The 21,064-nt window shown below is 36.4% G+C and overlaps 1 protein-coding gene across 10 annotated transcripts in view; it reads left to right on the forward strand.

The window, feature by feature from the left end:
* Positions 1-21,064, forward strand: part of INPP4B (inositol polyphosphate-4-phosphatase type II B) — a 961,283-nt gene that overhangs the window by 693,726 nt on the left and 246,493 nt on the right. For all 10 annotated transcript variants that reach the window (XM_023739719.1, XM_023739717.1, XM_023739718.1 and 7 more), the window contains one exon: positions 767-914. In XM_023739719.1, the coding sequence (XP_023595487.1) occupies positions 767-914 (148 nt within the window). The remainder of the gene's footprint in view (positions 1-766; positions 915-21,064) is intronic.

Genomic DNA, 21,064 nt, shown 5'->3' on the forward strand with positions numbered 1-21,064 from the left:
CAAAATATTCACAGTATTTGAATTTTAAAAGATTTTAAGTCACATGAATGAATCTTGCTGACATTTTAGAAATAAGTTATTTTTGGTAGTTAGACCTTTAAACCTCTATAACAGTATCACAAAAGTTGTTGCTGTTGGGTGCCGTTGAGTTGATTCCAACTCATAGCAACCCCATTTGACAGAGTATAACTGCCCTATAAGGTATTCTAGGCTGTAATCTTCATGGAAGCAGATTGTCAGGTCTTTCTCCTAGCAGAGCCACTGGTGGGCTTGAATTGCATACCCTTTGGTTAATACCTGAAGGCTTAACCATTGTGCCACAACAGCTCCTCATAATATTAAATAGGTAAAGTTGACTAAGGGTGATTGGAAGAAATTCATAAATACATTTGCCCAAAGTGTGTATTATGTGTATGTACATTTACTTATCTATATTCGTGGATACTTTTATCTTTGTACAAAATTTAGAAGGAATGAATAGGTGGTAGAGAACCAGTCACCATGTTTATGAATTAGAGAGCAATGTATTTTTTTAATTTAATAAAAACTGTATGTCCTCGAAGCTACTGAAAAATTAGAGATGTAAAAGTAAATGCTTAGAAATTAAAAACAAAACAAAACAATAGATTGTCATAAAAAACAAATTTGGGGACAAATAATTAGACTGGTAACCTGATTAGTGATTTTGCTAATTGATCTACATCAGATGTGCATATCTTTATAATTCAACTATTGCCCTTTTATTTATTTTTTTTTTCTGTCCTAGTGTTAAAGAACCCAGTGTGTAAATTATACAGATTTCCCACATCTGATAATAAGTGGATGCGAATCCGGGAGCAGATGTCAGAGAGCATACTTTCTTTTCATATTCCTAAGGAATTGATTTCCCTTCACATAAAAGAAGACTTGTGTAGGTAAGAGAAAATCATTTATGATTGCCTCTCACAATAATACAATTTTCTTAAGACATAATGCTAAGATACAAATCTAGACTTGCACTATCCAATACAGTGGCCACTACCATGTGTGGCTGCTGATCACTTGAAATGTGATTGGTCAGAATTGAGATGTGTTGTACGGGTTAAATACCTGCCAGATTTTTAATTCTTAACACACATACACAAAGGCTGATTTCTTATTGAAATGTTAACATTTTGGATATATCAGTGCTAAATAAAATGTATTACCGTTGCCGTCGAGTCGATTCCGACTCATAGCGACCCTGAGGGCCTAGTAGTTAAGAGCTCAGCTGCTAACCAAAAGGTCAGCAGTTCGAATCCACCAGCGGCTCCTTGGAAACCCCATGGGGCAGTTCTACTCTGTTCTGTAGGGTCACTAAGAGTCGGAATCAACTCGATAGGCAGCAAGAGTTTTAAAAAATATATTATTAAAGTTATTTTCACTTTTTTTTCTTTTTTACTTTTTAAACAGGGTGAGTAGGAAATTTAAAATTACATATTGTGACCACCATTTGTGGCTCATGCTGTTTTTCTATTGGACAATTTAGTGTCTAGCCAATAACCTGAGCTTTGGGCTTGCCCATAATTCTCAGTGTCTTTACCTCATCTGCTTAAGGCTACTCTTTCTGTGAAAAATTCCCATTTGACTCTTCTTTAGACTTCTCATCTGTAACAAGGTTTGCAGATAGTTGTCTAAAATTCTTTGAGAAGATTGATAAAATATGCTATGCTAGTGGACATATTGTTGTAGAACAAAATTAAATCAATTGCTATAATAAGACAGAAGATTGTGAGCTGATTGGTTGATAAGAATATTCTCTGAGCCATGGTAAGCAGTTTGTTTCTCTGCTTTATAGGCTGCTAAACCCATTGCCATCAAGTCAATTCTCACTCACAGCAACCCTATAAGACATAGTAGGACTGCCCATAGGGTTTCCAAGGAGCAGCTGGTACATTTGAACTGCTGACCTTTTGGTTAGCAGTCAAGGTCTTAACCACCGTGCCAGCAGGGCTCCTATAAGCTGCTAGTGACTTTTAAAATGCTGAATACAACATTAAACACCATCAAGGCCCTAAATCCCAGAAAATTAGCAAATATTTTTAATAGTTAACATTTTGTAATTGCTGAAGTATATAGCAGTGTGAAATGTCCCAAAGTTGGATTTCTGCCTTATGTTCTCATTAGTACATATAATTACATGATAGTATTACACTCCTTTTGTAAGTTCTAAAATCTCCAGGAACAGGAAAGTCAAGATTGGCAGGTATTGACAGAATTGGCCAGGGTGGGAATGACTGCAAAAATACTATAAATCCAAATTAAGAAAAAAAGAAGAGAAAACAGAACTTGAATTTTAGGGAAAATTAGACAGAATTTAGGTTTTATGACAATTATCTGGATCTACAGTCATAAAGATCTAAAGGCAGAGAGGGAGGTGGAGATTAGACGGTAGCCAAGTGAGGAGGATCAGGTCACAGACATCAGACAAGTGGTACTGACTCAGGCAAGAGAAATTGTAACACGTCCAGAATCCAGGAGCAGAACCGAAGCAGAATATATAAGAGCCAGCTGCAAGAATGCATTAATACAAGCTAAGTTATTCTGATATGGGTTTTCAATATTATCTCTACCTAGTGTTAGGACTATGAGTAGATTGTGGGCAAAACAAATTCCCAGAAAGGATAAGCGAGCTTACTTGGTTAGAGTAGAGCAGAACGGAGTTCAAATCTTTGAATTCTTGATGGAATCATCAGCCTCAATAAGGTGCATTCTTGACCATTGGACACCGAGAATCCCTCCTACTAGGGCCCTGTAAAGATCACCATTTCATACTTAAGGGGTTGAAGGAGTAACTGTTCTCACAAGGGTTATAGAATAAGGAAGGGCTCACAGTAGACAAGCATGAGTTAGAGATGTCAGTTAAGACCTAGCCCCTTTGTTTCAGCTGAGAGCCACAGGATGAAGGAAAGTTTCCTAGATGAAGCAGATTTAAGAAATTAAGACACTAGACCTTACCCTAGAAACAGCACCAGATTAGCTGGATCTGATATGTTGTTGTTAGCTGCCACTGAGCAGCCTCCAACTCATGGCAACCCCATGCACAACTGAACAAAATGCTGCCCAGTACTGTGTCATCCAGTACTGTGTGATCCGTAGATGTCACACTGAAATACCTATAAAGATACATAAAATAAAAAATGGTGACACTCCATAAAAACACTGAAACCTATTGGCATAATATTGGAGAAATCGTACTAATTGATATTTTGGGGTTGAAAATCTTAGTTGATAGACCATTAATGCTACGTCATCTAAAAATCCAACAAGCTGGTAGTGAGAAAGTACAAACACTCATACTACTGCCTCAGTGTCTCTTTTTTTTGTCATCAGTTTGTTGGTGTTGTTAGGTGCCATCGAGTCGGTTCCAACTCATAGCGGCCCTATGTGCAAAGAATGAAATGCTACCTGGTCCTGTGCTATCCTCACATTCATTGCTATGTTTGAGCCCATTGTTGCAGCTGCTACGTCAATCCTTCTTGTTGAGGGTCTTCCTCTTTTCCGCTCTCATCATTTTAGAAGCATATTAAAGACTGAGTAACTGTCCTTCTACTGCTTGCCTGCTATTTTGGAGTCCTCTACAGAGCTAGCCCCAATCCCTGCCTCCGTTCTCACTCCCATTAATGTCTCTCTGCCTCGATCTATTCACTGACAGCAAATCCCGGGAGGAAATGATGAGTAGGAAATAAGAGAAAGAGGCTATTAAGGGATTACGTTTTAGTAGACAGAGCCACTATAATTACTGTGGTTTCCTTAACACACCAAACTGTTGTCCACCCACCCTGTTCTCTTGCCTTCCTCTATATCTCTGTTTTCATATGCATTCACAGGAAAAAAAGAAAAGGCAAACACACGGAAGGGGCTGGTGGGCAATTTGGGTGAAGACAAAAAAACAATGTATCCGAATATAAAGCACCATTGCCAGGGACTGAACTAGGAGCTGTTATCAGTGTACATTGGAGATAGTTCTAAGAAGAAAATCCCATTTCAGTCCTAAGAAAACGAACTGTTAAAAAGCCTGCTGGATTCTGAAAATTGGCTTGGGACTATGATGACCACCCTGTTCCATATACCTTTTTCTTTCTTCAACACTTTTTCTGTATAATCCCCCATCATTAGGATGTGTTAAAAAAAAAAATAATGAATCTTTAAAATTTTCTTTAAAAAAAGAGAGAAAAAAATCATCCCAACAACTCGAAAGGGAAATAGAAGAAATTTGTAGGATAACTGACCAGCAGTCTCAATAGGGTGTAAGAAAATATGATTAACATGAAACAGAATCAGAAAGCCATGAGAAAAGAACCGTCTAAGAAGAAAAGGCTAAGAAAGAAAATGAATGAAATAATGAAATTTTAAAACACAGAAGCCAAATTAAATCCACAGTCGGTAGAAAAGAACAGATTGACTATGAGAAATCAATCATGTCAGTAATGTGGAAGACAAACCCAAATGCTGAAAAAAGGTAAAGAAAGATCAAAATGATGAGAGAGAAGATGTTAGATGAGCAGGGTAGAGAGCTGGAAACTACTAAATAATCTGAGTGTTTGGGGAAGATAGATTAATGCAAAAACTTGAAAGAAACTTACGCATGGTGAAAGACAGCTGAGTCTACAGCTTGTTTTTCGTTTTTCTTTTCATGCCAAAATCAGGCTAACTTTACACTTCTGTGTAGGGCTACGTGGCAGAAGTCAATGGAACAACAACTATTGATTTGTGAAAGGAAAATGCTCTGACCCCCTATTATTATATAAAGGACAGGTTATTAGTGTTTTTTATTAATGAAGGCAACAGAAATGACGTTCATAAATATGCAGGAATTCAGACAATATCATTCACAAAACTTTCTTGAAAAACCTACCTGAAAATATATGCCACCCAACTGAGAAAATTATTTACATTAAGAACGTAAGACTTGGGAAGTTGTCCTGAAAACAGACTTAAAATGTTTTTATTCGTTGTGTGGAATCTCTAACCTGGGGCAGAGCTTTACTCTGAAGTTCTTTTCTCAGCTGCTCTTACAGTACTTTTACTGAGAGCTTAGAAAGTGTTTAACTTAAGCTAATTTTCCTCCCAATTGCTCTTACCTTGTTTGATGAAAATAACCAGTGCTGTAGTGCTTTTAGCTTTTAGTACTTGCAAACAGCACAAAATATTTTATTTAAAAGATTATTAAACAACAAAAAGATTTTTTTTCCCTTCCAAAAAAAAAAAATTTTTGCCCAGAGTGACATCATACATACATCATGGTCATTTTCATTGCTAGGAAGTTAAATTTTCTGAATTTTTAAAATAATTATTAACTAAGCTGTATCATTAAATTTTAGTTTGTGTCTTAGTTATCTAGTGCTACCATAACAAAAGGTAACACTTGTGGGTGGCTTTAAAGAACAGACATTTATTTTATCACAGTTCTAGAGGCTAAAGTCCAAATCAGAGTCTCGACCATTTGTATTCCTTCTGTGAATCTCTCTCCTAGTTTCTGGTGTCTGCAGCAATCCTTGACATTTCTTTGCTTATAGATGATACTCATACTCATATGGCATGTGTCTTCCCCTTGTGTGTGTGTCTCTGTATATTCTACTCTTTTCATAAGATACTACTCAGAAGTAATTTGGTTTAGGACCCACCCCACTCTGGTTGGTAAAGTGGAATAAGCCAATCAAAGGCAGATATAAGCTGTCACCAAGCTCCTTTTCATACCCTGTTCTGCTCCATAGTACCTGTGGAAATATATATTTTAAAAGTAAAATCAGTAAATACAGTAGGAATTTAGCTGTGCCCTTCATCAGGAGTCAGCAAACCTTTTCTTAAAAGGGCAAATAGTAAATATTTTAAGTTTTGCAAGCCTGACAGTCTCTGTCCCTATTACTCAGCTCTAACATCGTAGCACAAAAGCTGCCCTAGATTATCGATATGTAAATGAGTACCTGTGCAGAGTTTCAACAAAACTTTATTTACAAAAATAAGCAGTGTGACTTGCCTTTCCTCTAAATTACCAAGATGCTGAATTTGCAAGCGCAGAGAATCCTTGACTGCTAGGAAGTCTGGATTTTGAAAACGCTATACATACTTCATGCTAAACTGACTCTTGCAATCCCCCTTTTCACTCCAGTTTTGAACTTTTATATATAAACTAATGATCAAACACAATCATCATTTCTGGTTTGGTGTGTTGCCATCTTTATTAAAAAAATAATAATAAAATTACCATTGAGTAAATTCCCTACAGGAAAGAGTAGAACAGCCCCATAGGGTTTCCAAGTCTATAATGTTTATGGTAATATAAATGGAAAAAATATTGAAGTTATCAAGGATTTCATTTTACTTGGATCCACAGTTAACACGCGTGGAAGCAGCAGTCAAGAAATCAAACGACACTTTGCACTGGGCAAATCTGCTGCAAAAGACCTCTTTAAAGTGTTAAAAAAGAAAAGATGTCACCTTGAGAATTAAGGTGTGCCTGACCAAAGCCGTGGAATTTTCAATCACCTCATATATACGCAAAAGCTGGACAATGAATAAGGAAGACCGAAGAATTGATACATTTAAATTATGGTGTTAATGAAGAATATTGAATACACCCTGGACTGCCAGGAGAACGAACAAATCTGTCTTGGAAGAAGTACAACCAGAATGCTCCTTAGAATGGAGGATAGCAATACTTTTTCTCACCTACTTTGTACATTTTATCAGAAGGGACCAGTCTCTGGACAACGACATCATGCTTGGTAAAGTAGTTGATGTTGTTGTTAGGTGTGTTTGAGTTGGTTCCAACTCATAACAACCCTATGTACAACAGAACGAAATACTACCAGGTCTTGTGCCATCCTCACAGTCATTGTTATGTGTAAGCTCATTGTTGCAGCCACTGTGTCAGTCCATCTCATTGAGGGTCTTCCTCTTTTTTTCTGACTGTCTACTTCACCAAGCATGATGTCCTTCTCCAGGGACTGGCCCCTCCTGATAACATATCCAAAGTATATGAGATGCAGTCTCACCATCTTTGCTTCTAAGGAGCATCCTGGCTGTACTTCTTCCAAGAAAGATTTGTTTGTTCTTTTGTCAGTCTATGGTATAATCAGTATTTTTTGTCCAACACCATAATTCAAAGGCGTCAATTCTTCTTTGATCTTCCTTATTCATTGTCCAGCTTTCACTGGACATGTGAGGTGATTGAAAACACCATGGCTTGGGTAAGGCACACCTTAGTCTTCAAGGTGACATCTTTGCTTTTTAACATTTTAAAGAGGTCTTTTGCAGCAGATTTGTCCAATGCAATGCATCATTTGATTTCTTGACTGCTGCTTCCATGGGCAATGATTGTAGATCCAAATAAAATGAAGTCTTTGGCAACTTCAATATTTTCTTCATTTATCTTGATGTTGCTTATTGGTCCAGTTGTGAGAATTTTTGTGTTCTTTATGTTGAGGTATAATCCATACTGAAGGCTGTAGTCTTTGGTCTACATCAGCAAGTGCTTCAAGTCTTCTTCACTTTCAGCAAGCAACGTTGTGTCATCTGCATAACACAGTTGTTAGTGAGTCTTCCTCTAATCCTGATGCCTTGCTCTTCATATAGTCCAGCTTCTTGGAATATATGCTCAGCATACAGATTGAATAAGTGTGGTGAAAGGATACAACCCTGACACACAACCTTCTTGACTTTAAACCACGCAGTATCCCCTTGTTCTGTTCAAGTGACTGCCTCTTGATCTATGTATAGGTTCCTCATGAGCACAATTAAGTGTTCCGGAATTCCCATTCTTTGCAATGTTATCCATAATTTATAATGATACACAGAGTCGAATACACTTGCATAGTCACTAAAACACAGGTAAACATTTTGTGGTATTCTGCTTTCAGCCACCATCTCACGTCAGCAATGATATCCTTTGTTCCACGTCCTCTTCTGAATCCTGCTTGAATTTCTGGCAGGTCCCTGTCGACATAACTGCTGCAACTGCTTTCGAATAATATTCAGCAAAATTTTACTTTTACAGGATATAAAGATATTGCTCAATAATTTCCACATTGTGTTGGATCACCCTTGTTTGGAATGGGTACGAATATGGATCTCTTCCAGTCGGTTGGCCAGGTAGCTGTCTTCCAAATTTCTTGACACAGACCAGTGAGCACTTCCAGTGCTGTATCGATTTGTTGCAACATCTCAGTTGGTATTCCTTCAATTCTTGGAGCCTTGTTTTTCACCAATGCCTTCAGTGCAGCTTGGACTTCTTCCTTTAGTACCATTAGTTTTTGATCATATGCTACCTCCTGAAATGGTTGAATGTCGACCAATTCTTTTTGGTACAGTGACTCTGTATATTCCTTCCATCTTGTTTTGTTGCTTCCTGCGTTGTTTTATATTTTCCCCCATAGAATCCTTCAGTATTACAACTCAAGGCTTGATTTTTTTCCTTCAATTCTTTCAGCTTGAGAAATGCTGAGTGTGTTCTTCTCTTTTGGTTTTCTAACTCCAAATCTTGGCAAATTTCATTATAATACTTTACTTTGTCTTGAGCCACCCTTTGAAATCTTCTGTTCAGCTCTATGACTTCATCATTTCTTCCCTTCACATTAGCTATTCAACATTCAAGAGAAACTTTCAGAGTCTCTTATGACATACATTGTGGTCTTTTCTTTCTTTCCTATCTTTTTAATGACCTTTTGCTTTCTTCATGTATGATGTCCTTGATGTCATTCCACAATTCGTCTGGCCTCTGGTCATTAGTGTTCAATGTGTCAAATCTATTCTTGAGATGGTCTCTAAATTCAGGAGGGATATACTCAAGGTCATACTTTGGCTCTCATGGACTTATTCTAATTTTCTTAAACTTGAGCAATTGATGGTCTGTTCCACAGTCGGCCACTGGCCTTGTTCTAACTTAGGATATTGAACTTTTCCACCGTCTCTTTCCAGAGATGTAGTCGATTTGATTCCTGTATATTCCATCTGGCAAGGTCCATGTGTATAGTCACCATTTACGTTGTTGAAAGAAGGTATTTACAACGAAGAAGTCATTGGTCTTGCAAAATTCTATTATGTGATCTCCAGTGTTATTTCTATTACTAACGCCATATTTCCCAGCTACCAATCCTTCTTTGTTTCCAACTTTCACATTCCAATCACCAGTAATTATCAATGCATCTTGATTGCATGTTTGATCAATTTCCGAATGCAGAAATTGGTAGAAATCTTCAATTTCTACATCTTTGACCTTACTGGTTGCTGTGTAAATTTGAATAATAGTCATATTAACTAGTCTTCCTTATAGGCGTATGGATATTATCCTATTACTGACAGCATTGTACTTCAGGATAGATCTTGAAATGTTCTTTTTGACGAGGAATGCAATGCCATTCTGCTTCAATTTATCATTACCGGTGTTGTAGACCACATGATTGTCCAATTCAAAATGGCCAACACCAGCCCGTTTCAGCTCACTGATGCCTAGGATATCTATCTTTATGCCTTCCATTTCATTTTTGATGACTTCCAGTTTTCCTACATTCATACTTTGTACATTCCACGTTCTTATTATTAATGAATGTTTACAGCTGTTTCTTCTTATTTTGAGTTGTGCCGTATCAGCAAATGAAGGTCCTGAATGCTTGACTGCATCCACGTAATTAAGGTCAACCCTAATATGAGAAGACAGCTTTCCTCCAGTCATATTTTGAGTGACTTCCAAACTGAGGGACTCGTCTTCCAGCACTATATCAGACAATGTTCCGCTGCTATTCATAGGTTTTCACTGGCTAATTTTTTCAGAAGTAGACTGCCAGGTCCTTCTTCCTAGTCTGTCTTAGATTGGAAGGTCAGCTGAAATCTGTCCACCATGGATGACCCTGCTGGTTTTTGAAATACCAGTGGCATAACTTACGGCATCACAGCAAGAAGCAACCCACCATAGTATGACAAACTGACAGACACGTTGGATGGTAAAATAGAGGCTCAGCAAAAAAAAAAAGGAGGACCCTCAATGAGATGGATTGACAGTGGCTGCAACAGTGGGCTCAAACATAGCCAACTATTGTGAGGATGGCACAGGGCAGAGGAGTGTTTCATTCTGTTGTACATAGTGTCACTATGAGTTGGAACTGACTCGACAGTACCTAACAACAACAATCTTTATGGAAGCAGCCACATCTTTCTCTAGCGAGGGGCTGTTGAATTCAAATCACTGACCTTTTGGTTAAGCAGTCTAGCGCTTAACTACTGTGCCACTAGGTCTCCTTGCCGTCTTTAAAGAGGAGTTTTTAAGCAATTGTTTGACTATTTCATTACATAATTTCCCTTATCAAATTAAAAAGTTTGCTATGATTGATAGAAGTCTCATAAACTCAAAGATAGGGATTACCTAAAGTATGACTGGTGGTGTAATGCTTAAGAGCTCATGTGACATAGTGGTTAAGCGCTCCACCAGCCACTCCTTAGAAACCCTCTGGGGCAGTTCTACTCTGTCCTATATGGTTGCTACGAGTCAGAATTGACTCGATGACAATGGGTTTTGTTTGGGTTTTATAAAGTATGACTAAGGGTTTAATTGTGAAAGAAAATAACAGCATTAAGGAACAGGATTAAGGAAATGTTGCATTTATATATAGTCACAGCTCTGTTTTAAGGACAAAGCTTTATTACTTTTTTTTTTTTTTAACTCTGAGAGAGTGCAATCTCCCAATATTCATGTATATGATCACTTTTCACACACCTGAGATTGGAATATGCTTAACAGTAAGTTAGTATGAGTCTGTCTGCATGGGACTACATGAGTGAACTGTTTATCTGTAGAATATGTACACATATGTATAAATGAAGAAAATGTTATCCTTTTCAACCAATCACGGCATGAAGTGCAAATGTTGGCAGGAAAATAATCGGCAACAACTACTTTCACATCAGGCATACACAGTGTCCTTGCCTAAAGCTGCCATCTAAAAAATCTCTTGATATTAGTCTCACAGTCAGTGTGACATTTGGACTTAACGTGAACAGCTGCTTTTGTTAAATTTGGTGTGGTATATATACCCAGACTCTTGGCTATGAGAGGGTTTAAATCCTTTGTGATAGGGTTTAAATCCTTTAAGTTGGGGGGTCCTTCCAATTGAGCTAAGAATTAATATCTTCTGGATTCAAGTTCAGATACACACCAGTTTTAGAAATGACAGTAGAGCGCTTTCAGGGCACTGTACTTTGAATTTTATATTCTGGTTTAGGTACAAAAACTTCACAAGCAAATAATCTTAGATATCACTCAAGTTATGTTTAGAAGGGCTGTAAAGAAAGGCTCATATTGTGCTTGGTAGTTTTCTGATTCTTTGATCCTGAAGCCACAATTTAGAAATATATAAAAAATATATTGAATTTTTACCATGAAAATGATATATGATTACTGTAGAGAATAGTGAAAATGTAAAAAGTATAAAAAGGAAAGAGTAAAATCACTCTCTATCTACTATCCAGAAATAATCACGGTTAATATGTTAGTATACTTCTTTCCAATCTTTTTTTTCCCAATTTTTTTTGATGTATCAATCAAAATTAAGATGATACCATTTTCTGTGGATCAAGTCTTCATTTTTATTTACCATTATATAGTAGATTCACAAATGCATTTGCAGTGCAACTCAGACACGCAAGGAAAATTAAGTGTTACTGTTTTCTATATCTACCCTGATCTTTTTAAGTCTCAGTGTTTGGTAGGCAGGATTTTGATCTCCATGACTTTCACCCTCTGGTACAATGACCATTAATGTGTTACAGTGTGTGCCAAAAGGAATGGTGCAGATGTAATTAAGATTACTATTCAGTTGACTGTAAAATTAGAGAGATAATCTGTATTATTTAAATGGCCCCAGTGTAATCACAGGAGCCCTTAAAATCAGAAATGTCTCATGGTTGAGGCTTAGAAGTCAGAGAGATCCAACAGAAGGGGAAGTGAAAGATTCTAAGCATGAGAAAGAGCCAATGAGTCATTGCTGGATTTGAAGATAGAGGGAGCTATGAGCCAAGGAATGTAGGCAGCCTCTAGTTGATGAAAACAACCCCCAAGCAACAGCCAGTAAGGAAATGGGGATCTTTTTAAAGAGAAACTTTATGGAATTATTTATGAATTCTACTCTTCTTGTCTCATTCAATTATTCTGTTTTTATCTTTATTATCTTCTTTTTTAAAATAGACGTCTTGCATTGACTGTGTATTGCTTTTATCTCTATTCTGTCTGTTTAAATGATGAAAATATTAAAAAGTAAGCATTTGTCATGAATAGATATACCATAAACTCTGACATATACATTGTCATTTTTAGAATCATTGAGTCTTTAATTTTAGTTTTATTTCATCCTTGTTATTTAGAAATGTTTATTTTTGAAGATGTTAGAGATTTTATTTTTTCCCTGGGTCTAAATTTTTTAATTAATTTCTAGTTTTATATTTAGGTTTCCTTGCAATTTATATATAACTTTTCCGCTGAAATACTTCATGAATATATAAAAAAATACATTCTCTGTTTGGGATATAACAAGTTTTTATGATTTCTGTGGATTTAAATGATCATAATTATTATATTACTTATATTCTCAATAAATGTTCTCTATCTCCTCTATCTCTCTGTTTCTCTCTTTCCGTTTCTCTATCTGTCTGTCTTTTTTATTGCTATTTGATCTGTTGAGGATTGAGGAAGTTACATGCTAAATTTCCCAGTGATTTCTATGTTGTTAAATCCAATGAACACTCTTTAGACTTCATTTTTTGGCCCCTCAGCAGTATTCAACTGCTTGTTGAAACTGTTTCATCAGCTGCTGTCGGTCCACATTTCCCTGTTATTCAAGTGATCTTTCCTGCCATACCTTCTCTGTATCCATAGTAGACTCTTCTCATTCTATCCATCCCTTGATGGTTGTTTTCTTTACGTGCTTACGCCTAAATCCCCTTGACTCTCCCTCTATATTCTGTGTGATTTGTCACATCCAGTCCCATGTGTCCATTGTTATCTACATGTTGTTGTTTTCTAAATCCTCCAACTTTTACTTGTCTTCTGAACTCCAGATACCTCTACCTAATTGCCTACTAATGTTTCTACTTAGATGTATCACAGTGACCTCAACCTCAACATGCCTAAAACTTAACTCATCTCTTTCCCTTCAAATTATCTCCTTCAATTGATCCCTATCTCCGTAAACAATGCTACTGTCTGGCCAACAGCTCAACGTAGAAACACGGAACATATCCTGTTGTCTTTTGTGTCTCTGCATCTATCCACATTCAAGTATTAATTGCTGATCATTCTAATTCCACAATTTCTCTCAAACCCATTCACATTTTTACATCTTCACTTCTACTGTAATCTCAACCATCATCATTTCTTGCTTGTGATAGTGTACCAGTCTGTTAACGAACTTTCTGCCTACAGCCTCACTTTTTTAAAATCCGTGGCTCACATGGCAGGCTCATGTGATCTGACTGAAAATGTTATAAAATGCTTATTTCCAGTAGGCATATTCTGCAGACAGTTTAATATTTAACTTCTTGCAAACTGTATTGGAATTATGCGCTGAAAAGGTAAGAGGGGAAAGTTGCTCATAAAGAACTCACTATATAGCACCTTCCTTCCGTATTCCATAATCATGATACATAAAGAATTCAGCATTGAAAAAGACACCACTTTTTTTGATCTAGCGTACTAACAGGATAGAGAAAAAGAGACTATGGAATTATTATAATAGAAGGAAAAGGAGGGTGACATGTTGAAGATACCTCAGGGATCCTAAATATGTGTGTGCGTGCGTGTAGAAGGGTCTTTGCCTATGTTTACGTGTTTCAAACTTTATAGTGCTTCATACTTGAGCGCAAACAAGTTATGTAGGTCTTGCCAAACTGCCACCAATAAAATCTGATAGGTTGTTTTAATGCTGCCACATATTTTGTTTATGTTGAATATTTTCTTCAGATTTTGCACTACTTCAAAGGTTTTCTGGCTATGCTCAGTCTACATTGAAATATGTTAGTTGCTAGATAAAATGATGGTACCTATATATCTGAAGCTCCATGACAGCTGTATTAAGTTTTGGTGTGCACACATACATGTTTAGCTGAGAGATACTAGTGGCAATACAGTGTTTGACTTTATCAAACAAGTATAAATTCCTATACCATAAGTGATGTTTGAAAACCTTTTATAACATACAAGATTTTACAGAAATACCTAGAAATATTTAATTGAAAATGAACCTCATAGCCAATAAAACTCCCCAGAAAATAATTAATTTGATTGATATCTTATATTTTTCTGTTCTTCCCCTGCTTCCTTTGATTGCTGTGAGCTAGAATCAACTCAATGGCAATGGGTGTGATTTGGTTTAGTTCAGTCCCTTAATTGCTCTACACACTTATCTTCGTTGATCCAAGAGGTAGGAAGAGGGAGACAGTTTCTGGCAGAGAGTGTTGGGAGTTTAGAGGAAAGAATAAGAATATTCCATAACAATGAAAATTTTTTCTTATAAAATACATAATGTACATAACACGTATATTATGCAGATGAAACATTTTTATGAACAACATATAAAATGATTGATAAAAAATACTTTAGTATAGAAAATGTGATAGGGTTTGGGACGTATAAACTTTAAATAAAAGTTTTGTTGCCACTTCTTTGATAGAATGTGCATGGTTTGTCTTAGATATTACAGTTTTTAAATGCTGTACATATGCTAAACTCATGGTAATAAAAATTACGTATCAGTGGAGACAATCACGTATTTTTTATCACTAAGTATTTCAAGTATTCTGTATTTAAGAGCCATAGGGTATCATAAATATATCTACCCCCCAAAAGCCAAAAACCCACTGCAGTCAGGTCAATTTTGACTCACAGTGACTCCATAGGGTTTCCAAGGCTGTAAATCTCTATGGAAGCAGACTGCTATACGTCCTTCTCCCATGGAGCTGGTGGTTAGCAGCCCTGCACTTTTAACCACTGTGCCACCAGGGCTCCTTAAGTATATCTAGATATATATTCACATCTTAAATCTATTTCTTGAACATAGTGCATACTTATATATGAAAAGGATGGTCAGTAAGATCCTTTGAAATCCCAGCTTTGAAATCGTTGCTACACAGGGAGTATGTTTTAGAGATATGTTCTACATATTTACTAAAATATTTTTGTATACTATTGAATTGGTTTTCTAAACAGTATTCTATAAAAAACAGAACAAACAAAAAACCAGTTGCCATCGAGCTGATTCTGACTCATGGTTACCCCACGTGTCAAAGTAGAATTGTGCTTCATAGAGTTTAAAGGATTTATTTTTTCAGAAGTAGATCACCAGACTTTTTTTCCAAGATGCTTCTGGGGGAACTCGAACCTCCAACCTTTTGGTCAGCAGCCAAGCATGTTGACCATTTCATCACCTAGGGACACCAGAAGAAAACAGAAGTTATTTAGCTTTCTGAACTTGTACGTTATCTTGAGGATTTTTTTTTTATTATCATAAAAAAAAATTCTTTTTATTTCAAACTGATAGCGCTATAATTTTTAAATGTTAAAAGTATACATTATAAATTTAAATGGGATATATCCAGTTCAATTCTATTTCACAAACATCCTCAAATTTATAGTATGCAGTAGGATTTTATAGTAACCCAACCTGTCAATATATGATTTGCTTCTGAAATATAATTTATGGATTTTTTTTTAAGAATAGATTTACCCAGAGAAAGTTTCCCCTTGATATATCCTACAAGACAAGCATGATCTCATGCCTACCTACTTCTCCAGCCTCATCTTATATTTTGTTCTCTTTACCAGGGCTGATGCACAGTCCTCTTGAGAAGTCTATCTACATTTGCATACGTGGGTAAAATAAGGGCACACTGAAAATCTTTACTGATCTTATAGAAACACTGATTACTGGGGAAGGCTATAGGAAGCCAGCCACTTTGTTTAAATCTCATGTGATTCAAATAAACCTCTAACTGATGAATCTCACACATGTTTTTGTTGTCTCTTCCTCTTTGTGCTTCTTTCTGTGTCTCTTGCTTGCTCTGTGAGAATAATCCAGTCCTACAGATCCGAAAAGATGGATAAGAAATAATCACATTAGGACTCCACTGTTGACTCATCTTATTAGTTTTACTTCCTTTGTTCATTTTTCTTTATGCAATGTTGATGCACAGTTGGATTACCATGTGGTATGTAATTTATCATGTAAAGTGCGTTTGCCCTACCAGCTCCTAGTACTGAGGGCAGATGCTGTGTGCCATTAAGTTCAACATTATGGATTTTTGGTATCATTTAATGAGATGTCCTGTAGAGCGCTTAGTACTACCAAGCTGGCAATAGAACTATGTATTTTATTTTGCTGTTTGGGTGTTACAATATACTCACAGGACAGAATACAACAAAACTTATTCAGAAGCACATTTTTGTCCTATTGCACCAGGATTCTTTATTTCAAATGGATTGAGTAGGGAGAGTGTATCGCAATGATAAAAACACACAGTTTAAATCATTGTAGACCTGAGTGCAAAACTTATATCTGCTACTTGGTGTACATACTTACAATTTGTACAAAATTATGTAATCTTTCCATTGTTTTATTTTTTAAAACTTATATAATAACATCATCATTTGTCTTACAGAGATAATATAGAAATTAAATGAGTGATCAGGAGAGTCTAGCACTCAAGACTGTAGGTTTTTGTTTTGTTTGTTGCCTTGGGGTGTGTGTGTGTGTGTGTGTGTGTGTGTGTGTTTGTGTGTGTGTGTGTGTATGTGTGTTTGTGTGTGTGTGTGTTTGTGTGTGTGTATGTGTGTTTGTGTGTGTGTATGTGTGTTTGTGTGTGTGTGTTTGTGTGTGTGTGCGTGTGTGTGTGTGTGTGTGTGTGTGTGTGTGTAGTCTTGGGTTGGATTTTAAACCTGGCTCTCCTAAGCACACTTATTGGCCATCTGGCGTGTGCAGTTTACCTAATTATTGTAATCTTCAGTTTTCTCAACTGTGAAAAAAGGATTAACTAATAACTGAAAAGGATTATTATGAAGTTTAAAATAAACTGCTGATGAAAAATACCTAGTTCATACATGCCTAGGCCTTTAATATGTAGTAACTACTCTTATCATTTATGTAAAGAGCGACGCACATAGTTGGTACGCAATATGTCAAGGCTGTTACTGTTGCTGGTTTCCATCGCAGTTAAATTTTGGTAATGTTTTAGACACAAAACTGAGTGTGTAACTTATTTTACTCTTTTTTTGACTTACTAACCTGGCACACCCCATAGATAAGTTCACTAGACTGTACCACAAATTCCCACTAGGCAGAAAAGCAGACTGGGAATGCCTTCTACCCACAAGGCTGCTATGTCTAGAACTCAGATATCTTGGAATCTTGTAATGATAGCTGGGCTGCAGATTAGTTAGGGCCTTCCGGTCCACATTAAAGGAAGAACTTGTCAATTTTGTTGTTTGTACTATTCCTGGAATCTAAAATAGTATGCAGCATATAGTAAGCACTCAGTAATATAATATTTTTCCTAAAGACAATGGAAAAAAATTCACAAATTGTTAACATAGGACAACATGATTACATCCAGAAAAAGTGAGGCAAACGTGGAGGGAAAAAAACCATTTAGGGGATATCTTGTTGTCTAAGCTAATGATAATAGTGGCTTGGACCAGGAAGAAGATGGGTGAAATGGATAAATGTGCATACATTTGAGATTTTTTAAAAAGAGCTTAAATCAATTGGACGTGGTGATGGATTACTTTTAGAGGTAACGTGTCAAGGGTGACTCAATAATTTTGTCCTGCATAAATGAATGGTTAAGTATAATTCATTGATGTAGGAAATAGTGGGAGAGCACCAGGTTTAAAGAAAAAAGAAGACCTCATTGACTCTTAGCTGAACTATCTAAAATTCTGTTTTCCAATATGGTAGCCATAGCCATATGTGGCTATTTAAATGTAAGTTTAAATTAATTGAAATTAAATAAAATTTAAAATTGAGTTTCTTACTCACATCAGTCACATTTAAAGTGCTTAATAGCTGCATGTGGCTAGTAGCCACGCTATTGAGTAGGACAGATATAGAGCATTTCCATTATCACAGAAAGTTCTATTAGACCTCACTAATCTAGGATAATCAGTAATGGCATCTGTAATTTTAAAAAGAAGAGCTACAGTAACATAATACCCTCCTTTCTTTTGTCTATTGGAATTTAATGTGGAGAATGAGAAGGCTGACTTCAAGCTTTCTAGCCCTGGTGGTGCAATGGTTAAGCACTTGGCTGCTAACAGAAATGTTGGTGGTTCGAACCCATGCAACAGCTCCATGGGAGGACGACCTGGTGATTTGCTACTGTAAAGATCACAGCTTGGAAAACCCTATGGGCAGTTCTACTCTGTAACACATGGGGTCACTATGAGTCAAAACTTGACTTGAAGGTACCTAAGAACAACCACAACAGGCAAAAGATAGAAGAAAAAAAAATTCATATCGGTAGTAAAGTGATCTATGCTCTATGCTGTGATTTCTAGTGGGAGAAGAATTGTATTATTTCTAATAGCAGTTTAAAGCATGAGCTACAAAGCTAGACCTCCTGGGTTTAACCTCAGCTTTGACACTCACCAGCTAGATGACCTTAGGTAAATTATTTAACTTTTGGGGCCTCAGTTTTCTGATATGTAAAATGAGTATAAAAATAGCAACTTCTTCAAAAGATTGTTCTGAACAGCGAATGAGTTAATATTTGTAAAGTGCTTAGAACTAAAACCAAAACCCATTGCCATCAAGTTGGCTCTGACTCATAGTGACTCTCTAGGACAGAGTAGAACTGCCCCATAGCGTTTCCAAGGCTGTAATCTTTATGAAAGCAGACTGCCACATCTTTCTTCCATAGAGCAGCTGGTGGGTTAGAACTGCAGAACTTTTTGGCACCTGAGTGCTTAACCATTCTGCCACCAGGGCTCCTTGTGCTTAGAACAGTGCTTAACATATAATAAGCTCTGCTCATTATGTTAAATGAATAGAAAATAAATACACATTATTTTTGGTATTCGACATTCCAGCAGTTATGGTAGACAAGACTGTCTGGTAAGTGCACATTTGGGGAAAATATTTCAATCTGCTCTCTGTTGATCTGGGTGGAAGTTATATTCAAATTAGTCCTTCAGGTAGGAGATTCCTTTCTTTTCCTCCTATTGAGGTATAATTTATCAGGAAAAACTGTTCTCACAAGGAATTAAAATAGAGAAGGGGATTTGCAGTGGCAAGACTTAGGTACAAGTCCTGGCTCTGCCTCTTGACAAGTCATTTCACCTCTCAGTCACATCCTTCTGTCTGTCTAGAGTAGAGTTGTCCAACAGAACTTTCTGTGATGATGAAAATGTTCATGTGGTTATTGAATAATTGAAATGTGGCTAGTGAAACTCAGGAACTAAATGTATTTAGAGCAGCAATGGAACAATTATATGTGAAGATTGTTATGAGAATCAAATGAAGAATTGTATTCTATGCAAAGGTAACTGTGATTGTTCAAAAGTTGGGGATAAGAATTGATCAAAGAGTGCCATTGCCAAGCATTACACAGAGCATCCAATCTAGCCTCCTGAATTCCATCTATCTATGTACCTTAAGTGGGTGATAGCTGTACTACAGGTCCAAGGGTGGGAATTAGAAGAATTATTACCTACAAATGTTTGCAGTTTCTGAACGTGTGAGCAGAATAATGGAGAGGTGATTAGAGTGCTACATACTGTCTTGCTTTACCAGCCTTTCAACTACAGTTTGTAATTTTCATGATTACCCAGAACGAAAAGGCATATAATTAATACATACAGATTTGGGAGAGAACCTCAGACAGCATGCCACTACTTTAAACAACAATAGAGCACCAAGGCTTAAGATATTAAAAAGATAAATGTCAGCCATGCTTGGTAACTTCAAAATAAAGAAACTATTAAGGGTAAACAAGATGTTACTTAGAAGTAAATAAACACCAATTCACCTCTATCAGGAATACAACGTAGGCTTTTAAGCTGGTACTAGAAGTGCTTATTATTCCTCGTTTCTTCTAATGCAGTTATCTAAAATTAAATTATAGAATCTGGCTGTTTAACAGATACAGATTCTGTGATTACCATTAAATCCTATATAACTGTGTTCCAATTCTTAGTCTTTGCATATAATTTAAAACCTTATTCAGTGTCTAAGGTGTACAACACAATAACCCCTCATTTTAATGTCAAGTGAAAATAAGACCATATTCTAATGATTGAGTGAATGACCACTCAGAATGTCCAGTCATTTTTCAGTGAAACAGTGGCTCGTGGATTGCAACATCAACCACATTGTCATTTTAAAAAAAAAATGCATTTTTTAAAAACGCTTATGATTCATGGATGCAATTTTTATTCCCATAGGGTTAGAGTGCAGGCAGTTTGAATTGTGGTTTGAACATTCTGTGCAACTTGACATCCAACAGTTGAACTTTGCTCAGTTTTATGGTGTCACCCAACCACTTTATGAAATTGAAGCCACACACCAGTCATTTATGTTGTCTATTCTTCACTGACTACTTAGTATTTAATTCTTTTTGTCCTGGTAGGTACCTTTTTTTAATGACTTCTTTTGGGTTTGATTTAAGGTCTAATTTAGCTTAAGGAATGAAAGCAGCTTGGCTATTAAACTGCCCACCTGCGTACCCCCGCGTATGGTTTTAGAGGTGATTACCAACAAAAGGCTCTGTTTAAATTGTATAACTATATTTATTCTACAAAATAATGCCCTAGAACTCACTGTGGGGAAAGAATCTCTATTTACTTAATAACAATCTAAAATAACATTTTAATATCTTTCTTACTGGGTCATATCCATTGGTAAATACATTTTCATCTGGTTGTTTAGTCTTATTCATTCTTGTAAATGAATTAACTATTCTTCTCAGGTTTTAAAGTTTGTCTTTGTGTGTTCACACTTCTAATAAAGTGTTGCTGTTGTTAGGTGCCATCGAGTCCATTTCGACTCATAGTGACTGAAAGTGACAGAAT

Source organism: Trichechus manatus, unplaced genomic scaffold, assembly GCF_000243295.1.
Source record: "Trichechus manatus latirostris isolate Lorelei unplaced genomic scaffold, TriManLat1.0 scaffold00139, whole genome shotgun sequence".
Lineage (NCBI taxonomy): Eukaryota > Metazoa > Chordata > Mammalia > Sirenia > Trichechidae > Trichechus > Trichechus manatus.